Source organism: Psammomys obesus, unplaced genomic scaffold (assembly GCF_907164565.1).
Source record: "Psammomys obesus unplaced genomic scaffold, mPsaObe1.curated_primary_1811, whole genome shotgun sequence".
Classification (NCBI taxonomy): Eukaryota; Metazoa; Chordata; class Mammalia; order Rodentia; family Muridae; genus Psammomys; species Psammomys obesus.
This window is the reverse complement of record NW_026585644.1, coordinates 38,618,251-38,634,329: the sequence shown is the minus strand read 5'-3', so window position 1 is coordinate 38,634,329 and position 16,079 is coordinate 38,618,251. Positions and strand designations below refer to the sequence as shown.

Genomic DNA, 16,079 nt, shown 5'->3' with positions numbered 1-16,079 from the left:
TGTATTTCTAACCCACTAAGCTACACTTGCCAGTCAATGTAATTCTATGCAACCCAATTAGCGCAGGTGCTATGGCAACCCAAGGGGCCTGGCTACATAAAAAGTAACAGAGAAAACCCTGCTTCCCGGGAGCTCGACGCTGATCAAGCGACAGAGATGCCCAGCCATGTGCAGAGCCAAGGGAATGTGGAGGGGGAAACAGCACTTGAGAACAACAAAGGGTGAGCCAGTGACCAAAAGACCTAAATAGTGTGTGGCCTCCGGGAGAACCCAGAAGGGGGCAGCCCTGAGTAAATCGGAGCAACTGAGAACCACGGATGTGGAATCAGGCTAGGAAGGGGCCCCTCCACCCTCTCACACACACCCGGGCAGGCCCCAGAATGATTACCTATTTGGCTGCATCAAGGTCACCTGGCCTTGCTCAAGTTCTCAGAGGCTTACCCAAGCCACGCAGTGAGGAAGCATGAAGGTCAAGATCCACGCCCTGTACTCTATCTCCAAACGTGGAATGGAGCCACACCATCTCTAATTCAGGCAAATCAAGTAAGAGCAGGCCATGAGGAGAGAAAGAAAAGGACAAGAGCGTGGTGAGGCTGGAAAGGAGAGGGGAACGTTCCCAGCAGCACAGCCACGTCTCACAGCCACGTGCTCTGTACACACTGCCGGTGCTTGGGGCTGCCGCTACCGGAGGTGTTCAATCCATATTCAAGAGCTAGTCACTCAGCAAATTAATAGGCAAAGGAAAACACATACATCAGCTACAGCTCCTGTGTATTTTTCCACAAGTCCCCAAATAAAGAGTTGGTATGACACCAACAAATTCTGTATTATTCTCTCTGCACTAAAAAGGCAGGAGCCATTATTAAACATGCACTTAAGGAAAATAAGACCATAGCCTCGCCCTGCACTATAAATCATTATGCTTAATTGCCACATCAGGGAGCTTTTAAAAGCGTAACACTAATGAGCAGCTATTAGATATATTACTTCCTGGCTTTGTGTGCTAAATTGTTTTATAATTAAAAATAAAACGCTTGAGGCTGGAGAAAGGGCTTGGCGGTTAAGAGTGCCTGCCTACTACTCTTGCCAAGGACCGGGGTCCAGTTCTCAGCAGCCACATGGCATCACACAACCACCTGCAATCCCAGGTCCAAGGTATCTGGTGCCCTGTTCCCAGATTCCTGAATTCAAGTAGTTAACATAAATTCACAAAGACAGACACACACACACACACACACACACACACATACACTTACAAGAGTGAGCTTTGAGGCCAGTGGGACTGCTTGGTCAGTAAAGACATATTCTAGAAAGCCTTGACGGCCTGAGTTCAATCCCCAGAATCCACATGGTGTAGGGAGAGAACCAAGCTGTCCTCTGACCTCCACACCTGTACTGTGCACACACACACACATCACAGAGCAGACAGAGACAGAGACAGAGAGACAGACACACAGACAGACACAGACAGAAAGACAGAATGAGACAGAAATATAAAAGTGTTTAAAGCTTCTAATCATGTGGGCATAATTAAATTGTTTTCCAAATTTCAAAATATTACAAAACCACACACAATCAGCAAAGATGGGAACTAACTCAATAGCTCTTTTTTTTTTTTAAAGACAGAAAAGAGCACACACAGCTATGCTCAAAACTGAGCTAATCCAAGGGTTGAGGGGTCCTGCCTAAGTGTGGCCTTGCCCTCCCATCACCCACACCCAGTGTCAGACTAGTCTCCAGGGTTAGATCCCTTCCTTCTGGATCAGCATCTCCAGGTGTGAAGTGTGCCACCCTTTGGGGCACCTGTCAGTACGCCCACATCTCCAACGCGATAACAACGGCTCCCGCGGCGAGTTCTCTAGATGTACTTGTTGAGAAGCACTCATCCAGACCTCTGTAAAACAGGCCAGAGAAAAACGGCCAGAAGCATAAACAAATCACCTACAACGATCGCCTTGTCTCTCACAACACGCCGAGGAGCCGTGGGGAAGGAAGCCAAGCTAAATCCATAGTCAAGGGCTTCTTGGCAGGCAAGCAATGAAGGCTTCAAACACTGCGAGGAAACCTCCAAATGCCCAGAGGGAACCTCCTCTGCGTAGCCCACATCTCCTGCCCATGTGCGTGGCAGTTAGGAGCTTAATTGTGCTTCCCTCTCCCCACCCAAAACAAGGTAAGTTGAAATCCTAACTCCCGGTACCTCTGAATGTGGGTTGAGTTAGAGGGAGGATCTTTGCTGGGGATGGCAAGGTAAAACGGGTGAGAGCGGGCACAAATCTGAGTGGGATTCTTATATGAAGTGGGAACCTTGACACAGTGAGAAGTATAAACAGCAAGAAGCCATGCGTAGACACTCAGAGAGAAATGGTGACATGCACTGAGAGAGGCCCTTAGAAGAAACCATCCCTATCAGCCCCTGGATGGCAGCTTCTGGCCACCAAAACTGTGAGGCAGTGCATTTCCATCGATCTAAGGCATCTAGTTTGGGGTGTGTGGCTTTGTTACAGACGGGGGTACTAACACAGCTGGAAAAACCGGCGAGTCAGTTTAGGTAGTAAAATGCTGATTGCCACTGCTAACAGATCATGCCCACCTCAATAAACCCCACAGGGTGTGAAGAAAAAAAAAAAAAAAAAAAAAAAAAAAAAGCCCTGTAATGTCTGAGGTCCCATGCAAAGTAACCTTCACCATGCTTGCTCCTTGTAAGCTCTCCCAGGGTCAAGGATTAAAATGAGTGACATAGCCCTCATGCTCTGAGTCACGCTGGCTCCTTCCTTGCTGGTACTTGGAAGAAAGGAAAAAAAAAAGTGCACTTTAAGAAAATGTCATCTATATACTGAAAGGAGTTTGAGTATGTCTGGAATAGTCTCAACAATAAGTGGCAAAGTCAGAAAGCAAAGCCCTGTCACTGCCAAAGTTCTTGTTGAAGAGTCAGAACAGCCTCAGCATTGTAGAAAAGACCGGGATCGGGTGCCTCATGCAAACCGGCCTGGGCTGGAGGAGTGTTTCACCATGAAGGAGTAAGCACTACCACAACACAGAATTTACGGTTCCTAAATGTTTGCTTTAACTAGTGTTGAGAACACATATTTGACCCAGTGTGAACTTGACCCCGGGGTCCCTCTCCCTTCCTTTCAGTGTCTGTGCCACATGACAAGATTTTCCAGTCGAGCCTCCCAGCCCAGCTCCCAGGACTGGGGTCAGAGCTGAGGACGCAGACGGGGCAGCCCTCCCGGCAGCTGCTATGGTAAACTTTGCGGCAGATGTATTGGCACAGCAGCTGTCAATGGCCATAACAGGCCTATGAAAAATGTGTGCGCATCATGGGCCTCTCACTCAAGGCCAGCTAGGGAGCTGAGCCAAAGGGGACAGGAGACAGCCTGAGGACGTCCTCTCAGCCACCGCCTCCACATGCTACATCCTCCTGCACGCTGCAACCTCCTGCAGCCTCGCTGGCTCTGAGGGTGCCACAGATACCTAGGTCTCCTTTGCATGGAGCTGAACTAGCATTTCCAGGGTTGGTTTTCAGAGGGTTTTTTTGTTTTGTTTTTTTGGTTGGTTGTTTGGTTGGTTGGTTAGTCGGTCTCCCCCAACCACTCCACCCTCGAAAGCAGTATGGGCTGAACGCCAATGGAAAAGCAATGGAATATCGATTTTCTGTTCCTTCCGAAGGAGAGAACAAGTCATTTGATGTGCCATGAGTTCTGTGAGTAAAACCAGACCCCGCACTCCCTACAGCTGGCTGCATTTCTCCCCTATTCATAGAACCTGGCCCATGGTAAAAACTAAACAGATATCCGTTAAATAAATAAAAGAGCCATGCATGCGTTTACAAAGGGCCTCCAACGTGCCAGGCACCCGCTCGGAGTCTGTCTGACACGGTTCCTCTTCTCTCTGCCTCCCCCTGCCAGCCCCGTGTCACTCTCCTCGCCTTTATTCTTTTGTGTTTTCTGTTCCCACATCCAGTCTCCTCATTAGATCTGAGCCCACTGGCAAAGTCTGTCTCCAAGCCACACTAACTGGGTAGAGGGGCGGGGGGGGGCGGGCAACGAAGACTGGAAGAGGCAATGATGGGCTACTTCAGACGACTCGAAGAAATGCAAAACTGAGAAGGGGGAAATATCACACATCAGGGGTCTAACGTTTGCAGTTAGAGGACAGTCTAACTGAGGATAGTTAGAGGACAGTTCCTTAAGCCACCAAATCCTTCTACAGACAGACACCCTTTCTTTCACTGGAAAGAACATACGGGACACCCTCTCCTGACCACTATCAACAGTCCCCAGTATTAAAAGGTAGAAAGACATGGCCCATGCTACGATTACAGCTCCCAGACACACACACCCCCCACAGAGAGAGAGAGAGAGAATGAGGATGAGAATGTCTGGAAAGGCAGAATTAATGTGTAGTTTGGCATATCCACACAGGGACCGGGTGTCTGAGGCCCCAGGACCACCATGATGCCTGCACAGAGGCATTCTTTGCCCCGTGTGGGTCTGTTGCCTGCGTGCTTCTCATCTCTGGTTTGCAATTTAAGGTTCACTAAATCTTCCGTCTTCAGAAGCATTTGCCCGTGGTACATTTAAATTAAGTTTCAATCAACTCAAAGCAATTTAAGCTGGCCCAGAAGAATGCATTATTTTCCTCGCCGCATTAATCAAACAATCACAAGACCACAAACATAGCCGATCTCTTGTGCAGAGATTCTTTTGGCTCAGCTGACATAACCTATGTAAACCCTTTAAATTATCCCTAAAACACGATAACTACTAAATACCATGGGTTATACATTGCGATCTGTCCATACGCTTTGTGACATTGACATGCTGCTGTTTTGTATTCTATAATGGATCACATTCAAGTAGAATTGGCCACTCTTGGCATCTTAAGGATGAAAGAGAGAAAGAGAATCACACATCAGTTTGCTTTGCCATCTGAATATCACTGCTATTTACTGACGCAGTTACACTGATGAAAATTGGTGAAGGGACGCTTTACATCAATTCCTGTCCATTCTACAAATAAGCTCTCATCCCCCAGGCAACAAGCTTTAACACACAGAGAACTAGAGACATGTATTTAGTGTCCCGTGTGTGTGTGTGTGTGTGTGTGTGTGTGTGTGTGTGTGTGTAAAAGTTCATGTGTGTGGATGCTCGGGTGAATGCAGTCTTGCACATGTTTGTGTGAGAGTATGTAGAAGCCAGAAGTAGGCAACGGATGTCTTCCTCAATTGCTTTCTACTGTGTGTGTGTGTGTGTGTGTGTGTGTGTGTGTGTGTGTGTTTGAGATGGTGTCTTTCCTGAACCTGGAGCTGACCAATTTGTCTAGACAGGTTAGCCAACAAACGCCAAATATTTTCTGTCTCCACCTCCCTAGAGCTGGGTGCAGGCTCCTAGTGCCACAGCCAGCTTTTACACAAGTGCTGAAGATCTGAACCTAGTTCCTCATGCTTGCATAGCAAGCACTTGACTGACTGCGTTCTCTCTCCGTGCCCCATACTCAGTCTTCTTTAATATCTTTGCAAAGTAAATCATCCAAAGGTGTAAAACAACCCAATGACTTTAAGGAAATGAATTTAGGCGCTTCTAACCCGAAAGTCCAAAAATCCCAAATCCAAAATGTTCTGAGTACCAACAGGACACCACAAGTGGAATATTCCATATCTGGCTTCCTGAAAACCACTCAGTCAAAACACAAGCACACTAAAACACTGCGTAAAATTACCTTCCTGTTATCTATAAGGCATATATACAAATGAGCTTCATGTTTGAACTTGGATCCCATATTTAACATATCTCATTATATGTAAACACATATTCAAATAAAATCAAAGTTCCAAACACTTGTGTGGCCCAAAGCATTTCAGGTAATGGATACACACTATAGTGGGGGAGGGAGGGGCATCCACATTACTTTAAAAAATAAAGGCAGTAGGAATGCATACCTGGGAAAGAAGAAAGTCATGTAATATATAAATGAAAGTTTACTTGACTTGATCCAATTCTAAAACCCTAAGAGTCTCTGATTTCAGCATGGCTTGCAAACCCATTCTTTTTTTACCTTGACACCTTCAACAATCCAACATGGGGAGCCCGGTTTTAGATTAGTCATTTCTGTAGAAGAAAATGTAGAATCAAAGAGACCAGGTGAATTCCTCAAAGCCACACAGCTAGAGAAGGGTCCAGCATTTGAACACAGTTCTTCTATGGATTAAATGGATGGTATCAATGTTAACTCCAGTAATGTCTAAAGACAATGGTTCCTTTATCTTTCAGGACATGCCTGAAATAAGACTCATGTTAAAAACACCCATCCTGGACTAAAGAGATGACCCTCATTTTATTAAGAGCACTTGCTCTTCTTCCAGATGACCTGGGTTTGCCCACACTGCCCACTGACAACTAACTACCCTGTAACCCAAGGGGATATAACACCCTCTCCTGAACTCCATGAACTTTGATCTCTCTCTCTCTCCCTCTGACATACACACACACACACACACACACACACACACACTGTAAAATTAAAGTGCATCTCATAAATGCATGCTTTCACTGCTGTGCTCAGCTGCCGAGGTTCTATTTCAGCAGCATGGTTTTTCCTGGAAGGTGTTGTGATTTCAGTTTCTAGCACCGGGCAGAAAAGCACCAAAAAGGAAAGTGGTGCTGAACTGCCTAGATCCCAGTGTCATGTACAGCTTTATACCCTAACCCAGAACCAGATGTCATGGGTATCATGAGATGAACACAGTACAGCCACTCCCCCCGCCCCCCGGCTCCAACCACCAGCTACGAAGCCCTAACTCTCCCAACCAACAAGTGGCCAGTGACCTCTCTTTCTGGACCTGCAGGGGCAAAGCCAGCCACACACAGGCAGACACATGTCCTTGTCTCCCTGGCCTGGAGAAGCAGGAAGCCACGATGTCAATGCTCACTATCCACATGAGTCTCTTTCTAGGGCTTCTTGGAAAAAGCCTGAACCATCAGAAAAGGGCAATCTTGTGGGCTGCCTACTTTTCAGAAAAGGCACTCTGCCACCTGCCAAGAAATCTTTATAAAACCTCAGAGCACGAAGCAGCAGGGTCTGTTGGTTTGCATGAGTGTAGGGTGGGTGAGTGAGTGTTTGAGTGAACATGGGTGCCAGAGTGCATGTACATGTATGTGCATGTAGAGAGCACAGATCAGCCTTGAATGTCATTCCTCAGAAGCCCTCCACCTTGTTTTTTGAGACAGGGTTGGTTTCTCACTGGCCTAGAACTCACCAATTAGGCCAGGCTGAGTGGCCAGTGAGCCCTGGGGGTGCACTTGTCTCCGCCTCCCAGCTTTTTTAGGTGGGTTCTAGGGATTAACCTCCGGCCCTTAAGTTTGCATGGCAAACATTTCAACAAGTAAGCAATCTCCCCAAACCCTGCCCTGTGCGTCCAACCTTCACACAGCAATACCTCACTGCCCCAGTGCTGTCTCAGAGGGATACCCGCCACGTTACAGGCCAAACGTGGCACAGCAGCTGTGAGGCAGAGGCAGTTACTGGGAGAAGCGATCCTAACCCAGGGTAATGCCATTGCCACATTTCAGTCAGTCCTGTCAGTTTAATCTAAGAAGAACAGAAAAATAGAGCCAAGTGGTGGTAGCACTCAAGAAGAAGAGGCAGGCAGATCTCTGTGCATTTGAGGTCAGCCTGGTCTACACAGTGAGTTCCAGGACAGCCAGGGCTACCCACAGAAACCCTGTCTCAAAATAATAATAATGTGTTAACTTACAATGCCTACAAACCAGTGCATTTCTGATCTAGCTGCCAGAATTTGGCCTTCAGAAGGTCCTTAAGCCAAACATTACTCCCTGATCCTAGGCCAAATCAAAACACAGAGGTGGGACCTTTTCATCCACTTAAAACCCCTCTGTTTTCCTCATGGGCTAAAGGCATTTTTCAACAAACAAGGTCATCAGAATGATTGCATCCTATCTTTATTTTCCCATCAGTGTTCTAAAACCCCAACGATACACAAGGCAGATTGCTGGGTTTTACTTATACAGTAGATGTCAATAAGCACCTGAAATTTCGGACAACTCCAGTTCACAGGATAGTAGGTCAAGCTCTACAAAAAGAACGTCTCAGACTGCTTACTCTGGGGGCTGGACGTGGCTCAGTGGTTAGCAGCACAGGGTGCCTCTGCAGAGGACCTGTATTCAAGTCCCAGCACCAACACCGTGGCTCACCACCATACACAGCCCTAGTTCTGGGGCTCTGACATCCTCTTCTGGCCTGTACATGGACTACACACACGTACGCAATGCACAGGCCTTCATGCAGGCAAAACACCTATACATATAAAATACCTTTAAAATAATAAAAATTTTAATGTTTACTTCTTTTGGAGTGCAGGTAATGGTTTCTAGTCCCAGCTAACACGTCAAGGTGGCCTCAATAAACAGTTATCTTTAACTTTACAATGTTTATAAGGAATGTAATCTTCATACTATGTATATCTCGTAACTGTACGTATTATGAATATTTTTAATATACTGTTAGGATGCATATTAACTGGGGAAACCCCAAGCACAGGAAGATTTTGATAAATAACCTGGACCCCAAGGATGGAGGATACGCGTGGCTCTTTTCAGAAAGCTTTTTACCCTTTTAACATTGGGCCTGGTTCTTAGGATTCCAGAAAAGGGGTAGGGGACCGTTTGTGTGGTGTACATGTGTGACTAGCTCATCGGTAGAGAACTTGCTCAGCACATGGCCATCCCCCAAGGTCAGCCCCCCGTAAGGAACATTTCCTGCCTTATTCCAGGAAAGGATCCCTACTTTCCATTCCTCTTCTGCCATCACCTTAAAGAATGCTCTTTCTTTGTCGAGCCATGTTTAAATTAATAGTATCCGTTCTGGCACACGGCCTACCCTCAAATGGGAATTTTCTTTTTTTCCTAGCACGTGATTCGAGTGAGACAGTGATAAACAGCTGGGTGGAGCGCAAGGCATCTTGGATAACTCAAGGCTGGTGGACGGGCATAACCCAGTCCCTCCTTGATGGTTATACAGGTGCATATATTTGTACTGTATTTCAGATTTCAGAACTCCCGGGGGCACGGCCTGCCTCTTCCCGAGGCCTCTGCAGAACTTACCGACCCCACCCTGACCCCCACCCCACCCCGTACACACGCGCGCACACACACAGCCCCACCTGGTCCATGGTGCAAGGCTGCGGTAAGCACAGTAACTTACGTTTGGTGCACCTCTGGGAACCAGGAGCCTTACTCCAACCGTGGCAGCACCGCCCTCCACAGACATTGATCCTGAAACGAAGCGAGACCCCTCAGTCCAGCGCCGTGACGCTCCCCTCCCAAGCACTCAAAGCTTCAGAGTGTTCCTGAAAAGCCAATCTCTTGCTTCCACATTCCTCTGGATTAGAGAGAGCTCTAAGCGTACCCAGGCAGCGCAACCCAAAGCTGCTCGAGTGGAAGAAGGGTAAGGGACCATTCACCTGGGAAGGATGGAGGAACCTAGAGGCCTGATTAACAAGGGCGGAGTATTAAAATCCAACCTAACGGTTGTCTTAACCCCAAATTAAAGCAGAGTCAAATATATTCTGCATATTTTCTGGGCCCGCTTTGCTTCAGAGAGAAGTACCCCCCAAAGAGTGAGATCACCCGGAGGACCCATCCCTAAGTGGGGAGAAAGGCCAAAGGTTCAAATTAAGTGACCTCCCCACCCCACCTTGTGAGGAGCGGAGGAAAGCAGTATAGTGGGGATACTTACCAGCCCGAGTCACAAACTCTCCAACCCCTACTGCTGTCCATGCTGGATCGCACCCCCACCCCCGCCCACGTTCGGACGGCCAACCCCACAGGTGCCAGAAACCCAAGCCTACAATTGCCAGGATGCCCGAAGGAGAGCTGAGTCTCTACAGCCTCCTTTCACCCACAATCTCTTTTTCATTAGGTAAACCAAAATAAAAAAATAAAAACCGAGCTGCAAGAAGTTTAATTGATGCCTTGGGATTAAGCTGTAGTGACTTCATGTTTACGCCCATAGTCTAGGAGCAGAAGGGTTTGCGCACAGGAGGTTACGCCCCGGGGAAGAAAGAAATGCCTTTTGTGTTTCCCCGCAGCTCGGTAACAATGCTCTAAGAGTTAAAAGCCAGGGGGGAAAAAAAAAAAAGAGCGGGCTTCCCCCGCGCTCACCCCTTCCCGCAGCGCCCCCGGCGGGGAGGAGACGGTCCCCAGCCCCGGCGTGTCCCCGCGCGCGAGGCGGGCGGAGCGTGGGCTTACCCCTGCAGCTGCTGCTTCTGCTGAACCTGCAGCCTGGAGCCCCCGGCGCTCTGGGTGTCCTGCTGCACTTTGGAGCGCACGGCTTGCCTGCCATGTTTGGCGAAGCGGGCGACCGCGGGCTGAGCGCCGGCCTTAGAGTGCAGCTGCCGGCCGGGCGCGCCGGGACGCCCGGGCTCGGGTGGCAGCGGCGATCGGAGCCCGGGCAGGGCCGCGCCGCCAGGCTGGCTGGTGCGACGGGTCCGCTCGGCTGGGGGCCCGGCCGAGGCGCGGCCGGAGGCGGCGGACGAGCTGCGGCTGTACCTGGCGTCCAGCGCGACGTTGAAGGTCCGGGGGTGCCCAGCCAGAGGCAAGGCTCCCGCCGCCAGCCCGGCGCCCGGGCGCACCACGTACGTGATCCTCCGCACCCGGCCGTGCGCAGACCACGCCAGCAGCCCTGCCCAGAGCAGGAGTCCCCACCTGAGCCAGGCTCCTGCCATCGCGGGCAGTCTCCGGCAGCGCCGCTCGCCCTGCCCCGGCGCGCTCCCTCCGTATCCCCAAGGACTCCGCGAAGAGCTCGGGCGCGGCCGGGTGGAGGCCGACTGGGTGGCCGGGAGGGAGGGAGCTTTTGCCGGCGGCTGAGCGGCAGCGGACCCCAGCCGGGAGCGGTGGCGAGCGGGGGGGCGGGAGTTTGGGGTGGGGAGGAGGGGAGGGGCGCGGGCTGCGCAAGGTGAGGGTCCCCTGGCTCAGCCGGGGTGTCACGGGGTGCAGCCGGGGTGCCACGGGCACCGACCCGCGAGGGTGGGCGAGGACGGCCGTGAGCGCTGGACCGCTCGGAGGCAGCCCCGGCTGCAAAGTCTTTTAAAAGTTTCTTCTCCCCGGCGGAGCCCTGTGTCAGATCTCAACAGCCAATCTGAGGCAGACGTGACGTCAGGCAGCAAATCCTAATTGGGGAAAGCTTGAGATGAGCCGGAGAAGGAGCCGCCACCCTCCGCATCCAGAGATTGGGGCCGTGGGTCGGGTGGACTGGGGTTCCCGCTCCCCGAGTTCTGGGTCGCCAGTCCCAGGAGAAGACAAAGGGCTCGGCACGGTGCGGAACGGCCCTTTCCTTCTAGCAGCTCTGGAGGATTCGGGTGATACAGTTTGGACGCTCAGGCCCATTCTTACCCGAGTTTGCTGGCATTCTGTTGGCAGGAGTTGGAGTAAAACACTAGGTCGGGCCCCAGAAAGGGCTATCCGAGGTAGGCTGGGCTGTCCTTTGGAAAGCGATTCGTTTTATTCCTCGGAAGGAAGGTGCTCTTAGGGCTGCAACCTCCGGAAAGACTTGGTACCCTACTCCTGGCGTTGGCGGGGCGAGAATACAGAGTGGGCAGCAGGGGGCGCCCGTGTAGATGAAGAAAACCGCAGAGGCTGCCCTGCTGGTGGTCCTTGTATAGTGGAGCATTTAGGGTTACTGTGTGTGGGGTGTGTGTGTGTGTGTGCAAACTCTGTATGTATGACCAACTCTGTATATGTGTGTGTTTGTGTGTGTGCAAAAGAGAGCTGATGTTCCTTGCAAGGAATTTAGGATTCCTCACTCTGTGTCTGTGTTTACAAACTGTGCGTGTGTGTGCATGTGTGTGTGCGTGTGTGTGTGTGTGCGCGCAAAAAAGATCTGGTGGTCCTTGTAGAGTGGCGAATTTGGGATTCCTCACTCTGTGTGTGTACACGCGCAAAAGAGAGCTTAAAGAAAACCAGGAAATGACGTCTTTACTGCTAACATCTGAATTAAAACAATGTCAGCAACAGAATGAATGCTCTTACTACGTGCCCGTGAAAATGGCTGTGTATTAAAAAAAAAAAAAAAAAAGCTCAGCGGTTAAATGCACTGGCCGATCTTTCAGAGGACCTGAAAGATGGATTCCCAGCATCCACCTGTTGGCTTGGAACCATCCGTAACTCCAGTTCCAAGGGATTTGATGCTTTCTTCTGACCTCTAGGTACCCAAACATGTATGCCAGCGGAACAGTGGTACACATAAAATAAAATTTTAAAAAACTAAACTAAAAAAGGTATTTTCCCCAGGCTTAGGTTTTCTCATATATTAATAATTTTGATTGTCTTTTTCTTGCTGGCTTTCCATGTATCAGCTTAGGACAACTGGTAGCAAGTAACAATGATTTAAGAAATACTGATGATGGAGAAAAAGAATCAACATTTCAAGTTCGCCTACTTTTCTCTGTGCATTGTAGAAATACTGGTGAGCGTTTGATCTGAGAAGATTGGGCCTCAAGGTTAGCAGCCTGAACACCCGCTTCCCCCAAGAGCACTGTCTGAGAGCCACTGCCATCAAAGAAATAGCTCTGGACGCAGGGAAGAGACCTGGGCTCCAGCCTGTACCAACTGCTACAGGCTGTAGGTGCTTTACCCTACTCTCAGAAGCCCAACACACATCAACTGGGTGAAAAGCCCCACCCAGCCCCGGCAGCTTGTCCCTCTGTGTAGGATAACTCCAGTTCAACCGGAGAGCCAGGGCAGAGTGAACCACAGCAAGGAGAAGGGTCGAGAGACACTGTCCCATGTCTGCAACTTCTGGTTCTGTGTGAAAAATACAAGACAAGAGAACAAATGCCTACCGAGTGCCAGCTGTGCAAAAGGCAGGCAGATACACAGCATCCTTGTATCTGTCTGGAGCTACAAAGTATCCCAAGGCACAAAGCCTTTGTGTAAGAGAAACCTATCTGCTGGGAGTAACAAGATCCAAATGAAGCATTAAAGAAGATAAACAACTGAATTAAGTAAGGCTTCGAGAAAAATGACAGAAATCTCACAAGGCACAGTTTCATTTCTATGATCCTATATCACCATATAGCCCATAATTCTTTGTCCTCTTGTGGACAATTTGTAACATGAAATGTTTCCTGGATGCAATTCAAACCTGCCCTGTGACGATTTTAGGTGTCATACGGGGATTTTCTAAGCAGCTAGTTGCAATGGACTGGGAGTGGGGAAGGAAGCCTGAGGCAAGGCTGAGAGCATTTTGGTAAGAGAGTCCATGGGGTGGGAAGGGAGGAAGAGAGTTGACAAGGGAAATGAGCCAGGACAGCATCACCAAGAAGTCTTTACTAGTCTTCAGTGGTGGGTGGGCCTCCCTGGGGAGTGTCTCCCAGGACCAGGATGGATGACATTATGTCAATGCTGCTTCCAGGACAGGACAAGCAGCCGTCTGTGGAAGGCACAGCGGGAGGCAGCCTCTGGGTCCCAGCCTTGCTACTTTACCGTGAGCAAGCAACTCTACCTGTCTGAATCCCAATTTCTAGAGAATCTGGGGCCCTGCTTGGAATCTGTATTTGCAGTAAAACTGGCTTTTACTCCAATGTACAGCTCCACAGGAAAGTGTTTTCTGGGGAGATAGGTCAGAAGGTAAGAACACCTGATGTGTTCCTATAAGGACCAGAGTCCAAAACCCCAGAACCCACATAAAAGTAGATCATGGTCACAGGAGCTGGTGACCCTGCACTGTAGGGGAGGGGGACGGAAACAGGAGAAATGCTGAGATTTGCTGCCATCGGCCTAGCTCCAGGTTCAGTAAGAAACCCTGTCCCAAGGGAATAAGGCAGAACTTCTCACACACGACATCCAGCGGCCTCCTCACAACCACGAAGACAAGTATTCACACACACACACGTACAGAGCTTACATATACCTTGCACACACTGAAAAGAAAAATTAAAAGTTACAAGTGTTTTCTACCATTGAAAATGTACAGTATGGGGCTGGAGAGATGGCTCAGAGGTTAAGAGCACTGGCTGTTCTTCCAAAGGTCCTGAGTTCAATTCCCAGCAACCACATGGTGGCTCATAACCATCTATGATGAGATCTGGTGCCCTCTTCTGGCCTGTAGGCAAAATGCTGTATAAAGAATAAAATCTTTAAAAAAGGGGAGGGGGGACTGGAGAGATGGCTCAGAAGTTAAGAGCACTGGCTGTTCTTCCAAAGGTCCTAAGTTCGATTCTCAGCAACCACATGGTAGCTCACAGCCACCTATAAGGAGATCTTCTGTATACATAATAAATAAATAAATCTTAAAAAAAAAATAAGATCCACAAATAAATGAATCTTTAAAAAAAATTAAATGTACAATGCAATGGTTCTTTCTCTTGAGATCTGATGCATCTTCAACCAAATTATAACCTCCTACATGAGTAATCTCTAATGTGAATGCTCACCCCATCCCTGAGAGCAATTCACACGCTAGAACATATGTATGAGTATAAGACCATGAATGTACAAATATATGCATAAGCAAGGGGCTGCTGGCAGATACCAGACAAGTCAGTTTTCCACACAAGTCTCTTGTTAGTTACATAACTAGGTAGATAATCTTGGAGAATTATGCTATGTTCCCCGTGTACTATGACACAAGATGGCTGCTCATCTCAAACACTGAATTCACTGTTAATCCTGAAAGTGAAAGCTGAGTTCCTGTCAGGCATCGAGAGCAGCCTTTGCCAAGTCTCAACCAAGCTTAATGCCACAAACCCTGGACCCAAGCCCCCTAGGGTTCAAGGTCCATTTATATTGGCAGTACACAACTTCCTTGTTCAAAAATCAAGTCTTTAAAGATCTCATAAAACTTCTTGGACTTCAGATGGTTTTTAGAAAACAATACTCAGATGAGCTAAGTGTAAATGAATCAGAAAAGAGGATTATGTTTCCCATTAAAACCCATGGGTTTGAAGATTAGGGAAGAAAGAAAGGCTGGCAAATGCCAAACGTTTCAAAGCGCTTTGAGACCATTAGTCAAACTCAGAACGCAGTCAGGTTCTCTCATCTCTAGACTTTATGAGTTTTGTAATTGAAAATCTTTTCCTACATTTAAGATCAGCTACAAATCAAATTTAGGGGCTGCCTATGATCAAAAATGTTTCTACACGTGTTTTCTTCAGCCAAGGATTTCATGCAGGCCCCGTCCCCCCTTCCCCATCATATTTAGTCTCATCAAGAAATTCTTAGAAAGAGAAAGGTGAAAAGACAACAATAAAAAAAAATCACAAGTGTGCACACAATGTGAAGAGGGAGAGAAACAGCAAGAGGGTGGTTGAGGGACAGAGGATGGAAGTCATGATGTTACAGTTTGAATGAGTGTCTTCCAAGTGCCTGTGTCTTAAAGGCTTGGTCCCCAGAGTGGTATTACTGGGAGGTGATAAGACCTTTAGAAGCAGCAGCAGCTTTGTGGGAAGTCCACAAGTCACTGGGGCCGTGCCTTCAAGAGGGATAGTGGGACCATGATCTCTTCCTGTTGCCCTTGTTACTTCCCAAGTCATGAGGTGAGAAATCCACTCTGCCACACTCTCCTGCCATAATGTGCTGTCTCAGCAGAGACCAAGAAAAGTCATGGACCGGGAGCTCCAAATCCATAAACTAAACAAGCCTTTTCACTTACAAGCTTATTACCCAAGGTATTTCCTCATCACAGCAGAATATAGCTGACTTGTACAAGAGAGAAAGAGAAAAGGTTTGTCAGAAAAACATACATAGTACAAGAATGAGCAAAGGGAGTCATGGTGAGGATAGAACAACAGTGAAATCACAGTAGGGGAAGGGCAAGAGGTGGATGAGTGAAGATGGGCACAGACAGAGAGAAAAGAAGAGGAAGGGAAGCAAGAAACACAGAGAGGACAGAAGAACCTAAGCTGAGGGTGGTGAGGCATGCCTGCAAGCACTTTAGTCAAAAAGCAAAAGGAAGGGAAAAGGAAGGAAAGAAAAAAATGGGTAAAAAGGAAGGGAGAGAGGGAGGGAAGGAGGAAGGGAAGAAGGAAAGAAGGAAGGGTGAATTCTTGGGCATGTCTTTTC

At 48.6% G+C, this 16,079-nt stretch overlaps 1 protein-coding gene across 1 annotated transcript in view; it reads right to left on the bottom strand.

Annotated features, from left to right (window-relative positions):
* Positions 1-10,918, bottom strand: part of LOC129687634 (latent-transforming growth factor beta-binding protein 1-like) — a 51,969-nt gene extending 41,051 nt beyond the window's left edge. The window contains exons 1-2 of the mRNA XM_055622113.1: positions 10,269-10,918; positions 9,223-9,293 (exon numbers count right to left, since the gene is read on the bottom strand). Coding sequence (XP_055478088.1) covers positions 9,223-9,293; positions 10,269-10,744 — 547 coding nt within the window. The 5' untranslated portion in view covers positions 10,745-10,918. The remainder of the gene's footprint in view (positions 1-9,222; positions 9,294-10,268) is intronic.
* Between the last annotated feature and the right edge of the window lie 5,161 nt (positions 10,919-16,079).